Source organism: Hakea prostrata, chromosome 3, assembly GCF_041222555.1.
Source record: "Hakea prostrata isolate BN-2017 chromosome 3, UWA_Hpros_2, whole genome shotgun sequence".
Classification (NCBI taxonomy): Eukaryota; Viridiplantae; Streptophyta; class Magnoliopsida; order Proteales; family Proteaceae; genus Hakea; species Hakea prostrata.
Window position 1 is genome coordinate 6,402,939 of NC_142602.1, and position 14,344 is coordinate 6,417,282.

Here is a 14,344-nt window from a genome sequence, read left to right on the forward strand (position 1 = left end):
TATATCGGGAAAATCTCTTTTTTCCTTTTCCTTTTTTTTTTTCTTTTTCGTTTTTCGTTTTTTCTTCTGTTTTTCCTTTTTTTGGTTTTGGTTTTGGTTTTGGTGGGGGGTAAAATTGACCACTTCAATTGCCATTTGAATGATAAATACAGTTGTCAAGATGCCCGATAAGAAACCACCAGAAACGTTATCTGAGATTTCTTTGTGGGTCTTAAAATCATGGACAAATAAATCTCAAGATTTTTAGGTTCATGTCTAGTTTAAATGTGGAAAAAAATTTTCAGATGAATTCTCCAATTTATCAATTAAATAGAGGAAAATGTATTAATAACACACCTAATGACCTACTGTTAGTAAATCAAAATTAAGTCTGGAATGAACACTTTAAATATATTTTCTCTACAAGATGTTATTCAGCGCATACATAGAGTCTTGTTCCCGTTTACTCCACCTCCACGCCCATGAAGACCTCCACCAGTGCAATGTATGATTTAATGAAAAGTTCATCACGTAAGATGAGTCAAAATCAATGTTGATGGTTCTTCTTATACTGATCTCTACCTCTCTGGTATAAGAGGTTTAGCCCGAAATCAGGATTATCAAGTTCTTTTTTCTTTTTGGCAGGTATCGATGCACAAAACTCATGGTAGCCAAGGCATGTGCAGCCCAGAAGGCTCTCATTGTGCACAACATCTTCAACTTTCACATATTATTCTAGAAATGAATAACCAAACCCTAGTGACATTTCTCACATCATAAACTCATCATTTATGGAAAGTCACTATTCTTGTAACGGATATTCTTCAACTTACCTCTACTTCCACAAAATATCACTTTTTATCATATTTTTCGCAAGGCTAAATCACAAGACAGTTGTTTCTTTTATGTTAATTCTCCTCCTCTACTCTTATCTTGGGTATTGTTGTATGATAATCTTAGATGTAAAATCCCCTGATGTTTTGATATTAATACATAAATTCTCTTTTTAACAAAAAATAATAATAATACTAATAAACAAGTTGAATTTTTTAAATGAAAAATCTTATGCTCAATTTGTCTTCATTTTCGTCTACCGTTTGCAACCACTCATTTATTTCTATTATTGACGAACATTTTTTTTGTCGATTGAAATTAGTAGTGTTAGTAATAGAAGGTATAATTGATAAAAACAAGTGAGAGGCTGACATGGGTTTTAGAGGGGACAGTAAGGGGCAGCCTTGAAGATTTCCCATAAATATAAAACTTGGACCACATCAAAATGTGAGGCCAAGGGGTATTGCCGTATCAGAGGGGTAAACCTCGTAGTGAAGAGAGTTTGAAAACCAGAGAAATTTGGTGGAACTTTTCAGACTTTCCAGCTTTTAAGCCTTGCAGGGCCAACCACACTTCTTTTCAGTGTTCTTATGGTTTCAACAAAATGGGGATTTGAGAGAAAATATCTCTAGAGAGCCTTCACAGATATACGCAAGGGACAGGAGGATGTCATTACAGATCGACTTAGATAATTGGAACTGCTCGCATTTGCTTGTTGCTGGCTACTTTTTGTCAGCCACCAACACCAATTCAGTAAAGTTAGAAACTGAATCAATCCACCTCATCACTGGACCACATTGGAAGAATTATTGGCTTTAATTATTTGTTTCATGATCAAAACTACTCCTTGTTTGAAACTTTCGGGTCAGCACTGCTTGAGTTATTCTCTTCAAAGTCTATATCTCAGCAGACAGAGAGAAAGAGATATCAGCATCCAAGACTAGGACTTTTAAGTGAAAAAATCGACATTTTTGTGGCTTTTACTACAAACAAAACAGACCCTTCAACTAAATGCAACAGTCATCCCCCGAAATGATGTGCTATCTTGCCCCCATTGATTAGATGGTTGTGTTCATCAATTTTTACTCCCTTTGAATTTAGCAATCAATACTAGTGGCAGGGTTGAAAGGCAGAGATTCATGTAGCAGACCCCATTTTGTTGGGATAACGTTGAACTACTGTTGTTGAATATTTTAGAGAAAAATTAAGCTCTTGTCACTAATACTGGTGATCCATCCTATTACAGCCATAGAGAAACCGCTTCTTGATAATGAAGTCAAGAGAAGTGGAGGTTGTTGCTACAGATAAATTTGCTTTACATTGATCCAAAACCAATTTGGGTATCCTTAGGAAGATGAACAGTCCCAAAATTGAGTGTTTTGATCTAGTAGGGTCATAGGAAATTTATTTTCATATACGTTAGGCAGTAATTAGTAGTTTCCTCGTAAGAAAATAAATCTTCAATTTTAGGACTACTTTATTTCTCTTTAATAGGGTGCAACTCCTTACAGTAGAAGAGACTGCAAAAGATAATTTGAGTTTGTGTTTGTGAAGATCACCATGGCTGGGTTCAGGACCTTGTTGAAACAGTGAGCGGAAAATATTGCAGGTTCAGTAATCAATCTAAATAGGTACCTCACAAAAGTGAATCAATTAGGGAGCTGGAACACAAGGTTGTCTGAGTTGATGAAGGACTGCACAAGATATCTGGGAGAACAGAAGTGCAATGCAGAAGATAAGTCCAAGTCAGGGTGGCTAAAAGCACCACCAATACAGCCTATCTCCCAAGTAAGAGGTAGGAAAACAGACCTAGGTAAGAGAAAAGAACAAGAATAAAGAAGGTGAAAAAGAGATGACCTTGGGCAAAGGAAGAAGTCAGAACCGCTAAGAGGGAAGAGAAACAGGATGACAACCAAGCTACCCATGCAGGCTTCAACCTAAACAAACTCAATTCAGTATTTAACTCTGTTTGTTACTTTTGGTTGCTCATAAACACAAGGAAAGATACTGAAGTTTCCTAACCCAACTCTAGAACTGCAATAGAAGAACATTATATCTCCTACCCAACGCATCAAACTTCTTACTAAAATAGAAGTAGATCCTAAATAAAAAATGGATCTGATTTGACCAGGTCCACAAAAGCAATACTACAAAAAAGATAATGTTAAGTAATTAACCGATACCCATCTCAGAAAGAGAGCAATCAGACTATAGATTACTTGCTACCTCTTCATAATAATCTTACTTTAGTCCACAATGACACTCGACTCATGACATGCAAGATGCCCATAAAATTCAAGAACTTAAACCGTTCAAGGCCAAATCAAACAACTAATCCATCATCAAAAGCACAGACAAAACCAGAAAATACCTAAAAACAGATTATCTGTATTTTATCTGAATATATCCTAGAAACAGATAGTCGAAATCAGAACCAACTCATGACTGCAAATGGATCCTTTAGAAGTTGGAAAAGACAAACAGGTGAATTGAAAAGAAATGGATCCAGAGTTTGAATTACTGGGATAACTCTTTTACTTAAATTCAAGGTTTATCATTAGAATTAGCAAAGCATAAGCAAGTAAGGCATAAGAGACTAAGCCGAACAAGCATGCACCAAATCAAAGAGAACAAGTGAAAACAGATATGCGAACCAAGCTTCAAAATAAATTAATCAGCTTAAATAACTAGAATAAACACCGCTTCTGCAAAATTTCATGATTTATCATTTGAGTTAGTAATTCAACAGACCATATATAGCAGAAAATATACATGAGAACCAAGTACGCATAAGGAATCCAGAGCTTAAACAACTTGGGTAGCTCCACTTGTACTCAAATTCATGGTACATCATTTGAGTTAGCAATTCAACACACCATACAAAAGAATAAATAAAATGTGGGAACCAAGTAAACAAATCCAGAGTCTAAACACGTAGAAATAATCCAGTGAGTTAGCAGCTCAGCGCACTATACCTGCAGAAACAGTGAAGACTTGAAGAAAATAAAGAATGAAATCAAAGGTACGGGGAGGGGAACCCATTCAATTCAATTGGGATCATGTAAATGTCATAAAATATCATTTATATGCCCAATAAAAAGTGATAACAAAATTTTTCAAAGTTGCGTATTCATAGCAACCCAGTAACAGACGCATCAAAATAAAAGGAACACCTCTCTCAACAGGCTTCACATATCATCCTCCATTCTCAAATACTCCCCAATATCCGACTGATGAAGCACAACGATGCCATTCGGATCCAATTTCCTACAATCTTGAGTTGACTTGGCAGCTATCCCAAACCCCAATGGGACATCCGACATAGAAAACACAACAACACCATCACCAGCAGACGTGTTCTCGGTAATTCTACCTAATCCACCTTTCAGTACATGATTCCCATACAAAAAGGACATCTCTGAAGTGGGTTTTAACCAAACCTTATGCTTGGCATTAGCAGCCAAGAGACCGAGGGACTGAGTCGTAAGGTGGAACTTATTGCCTTGGGTGAATTTGCCAATGCAAGTGCCGAGGGAGACAAGCTTGTCTCGGCCAATGTTGGTGGCACGCTTTACCAGAGCTTCGCTCACATAGTATACTTTGTTCTTCTGGAGACGAAAGCAGTAACGGCCTGGGTTGGGTTCAGGGCCCTCGTGTGAAGGGTTCTCGACGATGTTCTTGAGGTTGCTACCCACGAACTTGAAAAGCTTCTCGAATACTGCTGTGGTTTCGTTCTCGTCCAAAGACCTCATTTCTCTCTCTCTCTCTCTACCACCCTCTTCTTTAAGGATTTATGATTTGAATCTGCTAAGATTTAGTTGGGATAATGGAGAGCCCCTTGTTCCTACCAATGAAAGTAGCAGCAGCTAATCAGTAAATAAGAAATGGACATAGCTGGAAAAATCAACCAGACCACTAAGATTTGGTTGGGATAATGGAGAGCCCCTGTTCTTAACAAAGAAAATAGCAGCAGCTAATCAGTAAATAAGAAATAGACATAGCTGGAAAAATCAACCAGACCCATCCTTAAGCCTTAATAAAGCACATCAGAGAGAACCCAAAAAAGTTAGGCAAAAATAAAGAACATCATCATCGCATACATTTAAAACAATCTAAAGATACCTGAGCTATTTTTTTCATCTTCTTCTTCTTCTTTTTTTCTTTCTTTTGTGGGTGGGGGGTTTGTTGGTTGTGGTGGGTGGGGAGGGTTTCAAAATTACATGATTTCACTTGTTTAAGAGCGCATATATGACAATTACATGGACTAGGCAGCAATAATGATTTAAAAAAGACGATGTAATGGAATACGTGCAACAATCATATCGTATGTGTTTAATAACGTCGCTCCATAAAAAACTGAGCAAAAATACAATAATATATTCTTCATGCAACAAGCTAGTAGACCTAATAAGCATAACAGTAGAAACTGCAGAGAGGCCAATATTTATAGTTTAATTGGAACATAGAGCGGTCAACAAAAGGGATGACTGATGCGCATTATTGTCAACTTCCGCATTGTGAATATATGGCTTAGAAAACATTATCAAATTGCTGACATTCATCAGATCAGTTTATTGCATTCCCTGACACCTTAAAAGAATTGGACAGAAAACATTATTTCAGCTGACACAAAAATATTTCTACCAGTGATTGTAAATTAGCAGAACGAAGATAGTCGTATGAGGGAAAACTAATTCCTGGTTGAAGACGAAAATAATCAATACTGAAAATAGCTCTTCAAACAGAGATACATAAATGCTTTAGATGATTGAATTAAATTTCACAGACCATTCAAACTGATGAAAACCATAGAAAAGAAAAAAGCCGAATAAATTGAACTTTCAGGTCATAAGTTGATTGCAATTTCAAAATGAATAGTTAACAGATGGATACAAATAAGTTTTAAACTGCTCCATTGCATAAAACATTCACCTTTAATAATGAATTTAACAAAAGTGGATTTACTAAAATTTGATAGCTTCAGAGAAATGTACCATATCTATAATGATGGTTCTCCAACTGCATTTTAATCATTAAGCATAATACCTTTACTTTGTTTATTCTACAGTTTTGTCTTATCAAAAAATAAACACCATACTTTTGTGGCGTTTAAGATATGCTCATTGCAGATACAGGTAGTTACAGCACCTAATTGGGCCCTTAATAAATTCAGGAAATTGATATATTTGATATATATATATATATATATATATATATATATATATATATATATATATATATATATATATATATATATATATATATATATATATATATATATATATATATATATGGGGCCCTGAACCCATCCAAGCTCACCCTGAGCTCAAACAGGATCTCAGCTCAAAATTCTGGCCCTAGACTTGAGTTAGGGTTGAGCATTTGACATGGCCAAGCTTGGTCTGGCCCGGCCTATCCTACCATAGTGCCAAATATTTTTGGTAAATGTAGGGAGAATATGGAGTTTTTGCATTATTTTATTGTTCTGTGGTCAGGGTTAGGGCCAAGAAAGAGTGTTTGTGACCTGGCTCAGCCTGGCCCTCGGGTGTCAGGGTCAGGGTTAGGAGGATATGAGATTGATCGTTCGTCTTTGATTGTTCCCCCAAAGTAGAGGATTCAATGTATTTAAAGATAAACGAAAACAGAATACTAAAAAAAACATATTCAATGAATTCAGAGATTAAATCAATAAGAAATATAAGAACATGGAAGAATCATAAAGGGAAAAGTCGTGTATTTAACTAACCATAACACTCTGCTTCTCACAATCCCACCACCGGGAGATGACGAGACGCAACAGAATTTGGCGAGCGAACTGGTCACCGGAGATAAGAAAGATGAAGAGAGGAATCACTATCGCGAGGACGACGGCTAGGGTTTTGCTTCTTGTGAGAGAAGAGATCGTTTTTCCCTTTTTGTGTTCAGTTTCTTTTATTTGGACAAAAATACCCTTACTAACGGAATCAAAAGCGTAAGAAATTCGCGTTTAATACTTTTTTTTTTTTTTGTTAAAAAGAAATTCGCGTTTAATACTGGATACCATGTAAAGAACGTTTCTAATCACTATCTCTGTTTGTTTTCAAATTCCATCACTCAGAAAGCGAGGTATGAGTATGACACTTTGGTCACCGTTTACCAAAAAAGGAAAAAATGGGTCCCAAGTCTATGACTAGAGCGTTTGCCGTTTGCTGATGGTGTATCAGTCTGGATTTCCTACCGTGATTGCTAGATATTTATGCTTTTTACATTTTTTTATCGTATATCAAAGGTAAGATTCATTGAAGTACTAATAAAATATATTAGAGATGAGACACTTAGTCAATCCCATAAAAATTTCCTCCCAACTACATAGTGGAAATAGAAAGAAAAAAAAATAACACATTAAAAAAAGGAATATAAATTTTAAATTCCATTCAAAAAAATATGTGATGAAAAATATAAATAAAAATATAGCTCTTTACCAATGGGGTTGGTCCAAGTGGTAAGTAGCTTGGTCCGCTTAATCAAGGTTACGGTATCAAAATCTTGTGGATGCAAAAAATTCTCTCTGGGAGACTCACCCACTGGCCATGGGAGACACACCCAGCTAACACATTCAAAACAGAACACTGGATTTTTAGGCAAATTTCATTGGCAAAAAAATATGTGATAAAAAAAAAAAAAAAAAACATTTATGCCAATAGATATATGCCAATAGAAAACGTAAACATCATTACCTGAGATGACATGTTGAATTTTTATTATTTTTTTAATTTACTACTTTATTTTTTTGCAGCCTGCACGTACGAAATTGACTAATGACTATTGACTGTTTTGCAGCTTTAGTCTTTACAAACCTATTAAATATATATATATAATACATATACACAAATAAACAAATATACATATATATTTCAAAATTCAAAATTTGCCATGTTTTGACCAAGAAAAACAAAAAAGACTATTGAGTCCCATGCACAATGCCAACCTTCATTTCTTTGATGATCATCCTCTTGTTCTAAATTTGCCAGCACATATCTATCCGCTTTGGCCACTAACCAATAAGGACAATAGAGAAATGGACCCATGATTTCTTTGATGATCATCCTCTTGTTCTAAATTTGCCAGCACATATCTATCCGCTTTGGCCACTAACCAATAAGGACAATAGAGAAATGGACCCATGATGCCGTGAAGTTGTTCTAAACATGAAATTATTGGAGTACTCCTGTTATAAGATCGTTTGGTGGACATGTTTTTCTTGAATTGTGTCTTTCTTGCCGATTTTGCAGTGGATTATACGATCATGATATCAGCCAATGAACTGATGACTAGTGGATTGGGAATAAAGTTTTCTCCATGACTATTGGACTTGTTGAGATAAGGTTAAATTGTTGTCTCTTTTTTTTCTTTTTCTTTTTAATTCCTGCAGCTGCTTCTCCCCCAGCTGTCACAGATGACCCTCTTATCAACATCCAGTCTTTTAAACTACTATGCTGAAAACATACCTATTGTTACCATGACTTGCTTTAAAGCTGCCAAAGGAAAACAAAGAACCCTAATTGTCTCTTTCCACATGGAATGATCAAGATTGCCATGTCAGTGTCACAATAGCTATTGAGAACTCCACTTGTGAAGTCGATGGTAATGAATAATGACAAATCCACTATCAAGACTGTGATCGCTACTGAATTGGAATAGCCTCTGCTTGATAGTGAGCAGCAGAACTAAAAAGGATTAGTATTTTAACCAACAGCACTTTAACAGAAGAGTCGGGAACCAACTACAGCGAAGGAGGCAGTTTGACAATGAAGAGAACACCTTTTATGGAAAGGAAAACCTTGAATTGTATATTGGTAAGAGTCTTAGCTCTGAAACATGATGTCATTTACATGCATACGATGATTTATGGAAATTTTCTAGATTCGATGCCAAGAAATAAAGGATTCTGAAGACACAAGCCAGCCCCCGTATACTGAATAGAAATATAACGATCTTTCTTCTTTCATAAACATACAAGGCATTAGTGCCAAAGGTCTCAACATAATTTTACTCCCTCCCACATGAATTGGCAAATTTCTGACCTTAACTTTAATAGTCAGCAGTTCAGCATGAAAATATTCCCAACAGTTCATCAAATCACAAATAAATAAGAAAGAAAAATAACACGGAAGTAAGAGGTACCTGAAATGCCTTCTAGGGGAGACTAGTTATAGAGAATCACCGATATGTATCCTCTTCAAAGTAACCAAGAAGAAAAGAAAATCATCACAGAAATCTGATTACTGGGACCAAACCAGACATATCCATGCAACCAACCGACCGAACCTGAGCTCCAACAATGCAAGATGGACCAAGTCCACATAGCCGTGAACCTCAGAGATAGCTCCTGGTAGCCTTACTGTCTCCCGCATAGTTGTTTACTGACCACACAGCTTCCCTGACGACATGCTTAACAAGCAGAGAAGGGTAAGTGGCAGGTCAACAGTTACATCCATATGAAATTAATGAAGTGGGATAAAGGGAAGACAAAAAAAATTAAAAAAAAAAAAAAAAAAAAAAAGACAGAGACAGGCACCACCACAGAGATGGGCAAAAGGGACAATGATCCATTAATATAACACAGAAAAATCCCACTTCATGAAGATGGGAAAAGAGACATGGAGATACAACCCATCAATATAATTCACTACGTCAACTCTTCAAAAGGGATAAAAGGTTGATGCTGATGACACATCTCATCTCGAGTACAAGATAGAATAAAAAATAATCTGAGTGAAGATGAACAAAGGGAAGACTATAAGAGATATCCAACCAAGCTCAGTCACCATGTAAGCACACAGCTGGTATTGAGTTGAAGTATAGTCTGCTCTCTTTTAGTATTTTCTCTACTGCTATTTTTTATTGCGGTATCTTGATTACAGTAAAGGAAGAAGGAAAATAAAACAACAACTAATGGAATGAAACACTGAAGAACAAACTCAAGTGACATGGTATTTACCATCATCAAAATTCTGTACATTGTACAAGAGAGAATTTCCTCTTTTTCTTTCTGGGGGCGGGGTGGGGTGGGGGTTGGAATCTGGGGGCTACAATGAAAAGAATGTGAAAGCAACGAAGATACTGACAAACTATTCACTTCCAGTAACTTTTTTTTTTTTTTGCTCTCTTTTTTCTTCAAATTTCGACTACAGGAACCGCCAAAATTGATATGGTTGGTGAAGCTATTGTAACAGCATGAAATTTCAATGGGGTGCAAAAGTAGTGCATATGGACAATCACTTCCCATTGGCATTAGCATGCTTGTGGAAAGGCCACAAATTCACCAGGCGTTCAAGCACTCCTGCACTTTTGGAGAAGTAACCTGCAAAGCCCTGGGGTGTTGATGGGGGTGGGAAATCCTCAGCAGGCATTGCAAATGGGCGGATCATCTTTTCCATCTTCTCCAGGGTAAGATATGACCCTACTTCTTGCAGCCTTTCTGGGCCCATTATTGGCAATGTGTGCTCTTGATGCAAGGAAGCAGCCTCACCATCGTTCTCCTGCAAAATGAAAAACAAGATGTTAAGTACTAAAGCATCACTCCTTTGTTACTCTATGTCATGGTTCAAGTTCATTACTCTCTTTTTTTTTCTTTTTTTTTTGTGGGGGGGGACCAGCCTCCAAGCAGGAGATCAAAAAAAGAACTAAGACCCCAAGTAACAACAATGAGCCTGTTCCTTAAGTTCATTACTTTGCCAAAATGTATTTTATTAATAATGAAATGTAGAGGTAAATCAAATTCAATAGCATAGCCACATACATCACTCCAATCACCCGAACTAGTTTGTCACCTTGTGTGTTCACCTATCCTTTTAATCAGTCTGGAAAAACATTATATTCCCATTTCTTCCATCTAAATTAATTTTGTTTCTTTTTTTTTTTTTTTTTGGTGTGTGTGTTGCAGAAATACATAATTATATCAAAATAAATAAATGTCCAAATTTGACCTAATCAAAAGCTGCCTTCAAGCAAGTGGGTCCCTGAGAAAAATTTTGCCAACATTGAAGGACACCAGGTATTCAGGTCCACTTGGTTGTTGTTCTTTCGGTAAGATGGGCAAAGTTCTTTAAGGAGCTAATTGAACTTGGCGGATGGAAAGAATTAATGCAGTGTTTATAAAAAAGTAACTTCACCCTTTATGTTTACCCAAAAAAAAAAAAATATATATATAAAACACGCATTACCTCCAATGGGCTTAAATCTGCACCACGGCTGAAAGTCATCTCTACGCGGAATCTTTTTGGGTCTTCCAGAGCCACCTATGGATCAATACAGAAATCTGCATGAGACAATCCTCGACAAATTCCAGTTTAGGGAAGAGGATAAAATATCATGATGAGACCAACATATGTCAATACCACGTCCAATTAAAAATGCAAATTGAAGGTATCAACATTAACAGATGACTAAAGGTTACACATGGTTGTTTAGCACGTCAGTATTACTAAACAATGGTTGTGTTTGTTGCTGCTGTGATGGTGAAAAACTACATCCCAGTGGAAAACAGCTTATTTTCTTTCTCAAAGGAAAAGAAACTTACTATTAGGAAGATATCTCTGAAAAAACAGTCTCAATCTCACATGGTTCACATGGAACCATATTTTTATAATTTTTTGCATTTAAAATTTTTTCAAAGGGGGCAATTCCTAGTCAAATGACTCTCATACGCCTTTCATGCATGGTATCTCCATGGAAGACAAAAAGGTGAAAGAAAAAAAAAAAAAAAGGAGAGAGAGAGAGAGAGAGAGAGAGAGAGAGAGAGAGAGAAAGAAAAAAACAAAGAAAGAGAAAGAAAGAAAGAAAGAAAGAAAGAAGAAGAAGAAGAAGAAGAAGAAGAAGAAGAAGAAGAAGAAGAAGAAGGGAGAAAAGAAAAAAGGGGGAAAAGTGATACTAGCAAATACCACTCTTCTTGGGTTTGGCTTTCCAAAATCACTCCCGCAAGAGATCCAGGCAGATTTTCTTTTTTCTTCCTGATCTTTCAATAAAAAGATTCGTTCTCTCCATAAAAAATAGGAGATAGAACCAGCAAAGAATTCTTTCTCTGGTCTTTTATAATTTATATTACACACAGAAGAAGCAATTTCTGAATAAGTACAGACAGCCTTAACGTCTAACTTACACTAATTTTATTCCTTTTGATAATTATATTGCCTGTTTGGTGAAGGGGAGTGTTCCTCCTCTTGCAAAACCCAAGGATAAAATACAAACAGCAGCCTACAAAGGTTTCGAAAAGGTCCAGTAGAGATTGAGTATTCCTCAACATCAGATTCCAGATCAAAAGTATTAATTTTTATCTATCATCACAGCATACGGCATTTGATGCCAATAGGCCACTTGATAAGATGATCCTTTCACAGGTATCTCAAAATGTCAACATCACTTTGAAAATGGTTTCATAAAGAAGCAGAGAATAGGTTAGACAAAAATCTTCTCAGAAAGCTAACAACAATTGATCCAATAGAGGCCTAGGAAAGGGGAAGACACGGCCTCTATTGGCCTCTATCCATGGAGTCACCTGAACATCCAATATGTTGGTTCAACAGCTTCCAGGTTATTCAGAAACCACACTGCTTAAATTTTCTATTGCATTCAAGATGATGTTTCTCAGAGAATTAAAGTGGGCTGATTTAAAGTGGACAGGTGCATCCAGTTACTGTGTAACTAACATATTCCTTCAACTGTTTTATAACTTTTTATAATTATCAAAGATACTTGGTCATATAAAATACCGACCTGTTTTCAGTAATTTGTATGCAATGAGGATCAATAAACACATATTTTCTTCTCACCATTTGTACAGAACTCTATTGATATTTTTCCCATATTTAACACATACCTGGGAAATTTTGCAAGATTAACAATTACAATAACACAAGCTAATAATGATATTTTATTACTGAAACGGGGTGCTAGTACCTTGATGGCGACTGGAAAGAAAAAGGGGGAAAAAAACACTACCTCGGTATTCTCAAACATTCTGAATACAATGTAACTCATATAGTCAAGTTCCTTTGTTTTGAATAAACGCTCCAAAGCACTGTGACAGACAAGGCTATCCTCTCCTTGCAGAGATTCATCCAAGTTGCAGTAGCGAAGCACATTCATTAAAGAATGTATATGTGATTCCTGTCAGAAAAGAAGAATGTGAATTGAATGATGAAACTAGCAATTGGAACAAGAGAATAGATTACAGCTAAGAAAATGCCAACATTAATGAGCATCACAGAAAAATGAAGAATTTGGAAGTATCATATCAGGCAGCATATTAGAAAGGTGATTTTGAAGAGATGCGAGGAGATACTGGTTATGCTTAAGACACAGATTAATACATGCAGAGCTGAGGTATCTCAGCGTAAAACAAGCAATAAATGGTGACATCTAGCAGGAAAGCATCTTATTCAGACAGCAGGATTAAGTTCCTTTCACGGGGGTCAAATATGGCGCAGACCTTGTGCTCAAGAGATCCACACAAGCAGAGTCTTGGGGGCAATTCTCCTACACAGGCTTCCCCCAACAATTTTTGCTGCGATATATATATATATATATATATATATATATATATATATAAATAAATAAATAGTAAGTTGTCTGACATCTTCGTTTAAGATTGTCATCACCTTCTCAAGTGCCTGGAAGGCTGGAACACACTAATCCCTCTTTGGATATTTCAGTTTTTATGAGTGTGATTAGGCAAAGTTGATAATGTAGTTTGAGTTAGGCAGCTTAAACTGTATTCAGAACTCTATGGTGTTTTTTACACTTTTTTTTTTTTTTTTTTTTTTTTTTTGGGCGGGGGGGGGGGTGGGAGGGGATATATATCTCATCATTGCTTTATTTTTCATGCAGCCACCTTTGCATCTACGCTACACAGATGAGGAGTGGCAGTCACAAAATGACTACACAAGAAGTTCTGGATATGACAAAGCCCCCCAAACAGAATTCAGCTGGACTCAAAGATGTCTATTTTCAAGCACAAAATTTTCATTTAACATCATAGATTCATATAAATAATTCTGCTAACATTATGGAAGAGATCAATTCTTCACACATCAAGGCATAAATAACTAAAATAAATTGGCAAGGAAATGTCTATGCAGCAAGCAAACCTTCAGGCACAGTGCAACCAACCACCTAATTTATCATGGCAACCAGGCAGAAACCAAATTCTAGACCCACCACATGTTCTACATTATAAGGATTTCACCTATGGCCTTACAGTTTGTATATTGAATCTTATAAACAACCGAACAACCAGTAAATGTATATTTATTGAGATAAGAAATGTACATAGATATAATTTTGAACTTCCTATCTACCTTCTGGTAAATTACAAGAATATGAATAGAATAGACAAATTAATAAGATACTTTACTTACCGATGTGAAATATAGGCGTGTCCGTACATGCCGATCAGGGGTCTTGACATTGGCATACCTGAAAAAAATTAATAAAGAAAATGATTTAAAATATGTCAGGATGAAAGAAGAAAGATCACAAATCAGAAAGCTTG

General features: G+C 36.1%; 2 protein-coding genes across 6 annotated transcripts in view; both read right to left on the minus strand.

Annotated features, from left to right (window-relative positions):
• Positions 1–3,870: 3,870 nt before the first annotated feature.
• Positions 3,871–6,725, minus strand: LOC149020400 (RNA binding protein). Of its 2 annotated transcripts, none has more exons than XM_089148519.1 (2): positions 6,560–6,725; positions 3,871–4,650 (listed from the first exon to the last, which is right to left on the minus strand). In XM_089148519.1, the coding sequence occupies exon 2, from the start codon at positions 4,563–4,565 to the stop codon at positions 4,002–4,004; it is 564 nt and encodes a 187-aa protein (XP_089004645.1). In that variant the 5' UTR covers positions 4,566–4,650; positions 6,560–6,725; the 3' UTR covers positions 3,871–4,001. The 2 variants fall into 2 exon arrangements, with proteins under 2 accessions (XP_089004645.1, XP_089004644.1); XM_089148518.1 differs by having other exon boundaries at positions 3,871–4,657.
• Positions 6,726–9,590: 2,865 nt separating this feature from the next.
• Positions 9,591–14,344, minus strand: part of LOC149020401 (inositol hexakisphosphate and diphosphoinositol-pentakisphosphate kinase VIP2-like) — a 53,936-nt gene continuing 49,182 nt past the window's right edge. For 2 of the 4 annotated variants that reach the window (XM_089148523.1, XM_089148520.1), the window contains exons 27-30: positions 14,211–14,268; positions 12,793–12,960; positions 11,019–11,093; positions 9,591–10,334 (exon numbers count right to left, since the gene is read on the minus strand). In XM_089148523.1, coding sequence (XP_089004649.1) covers positions 10,071–10,334; positions 11,019–11,093; positions 12,793–12,960; positions 14,211–14,268 — 565 coding nt within the window. In that variant the 3' untranslated portion in view covers positions 9,591–10,070. The remainder of the gene's footprint in view (positions 10,335–11,018; positions 11,094–12,792; positions 12,961–14,210; positions 14,269–14,344) is intronic. The other 2 variants (XM_089148524.1, XM_089148521.1) reach the window with 1 other exon arrangement.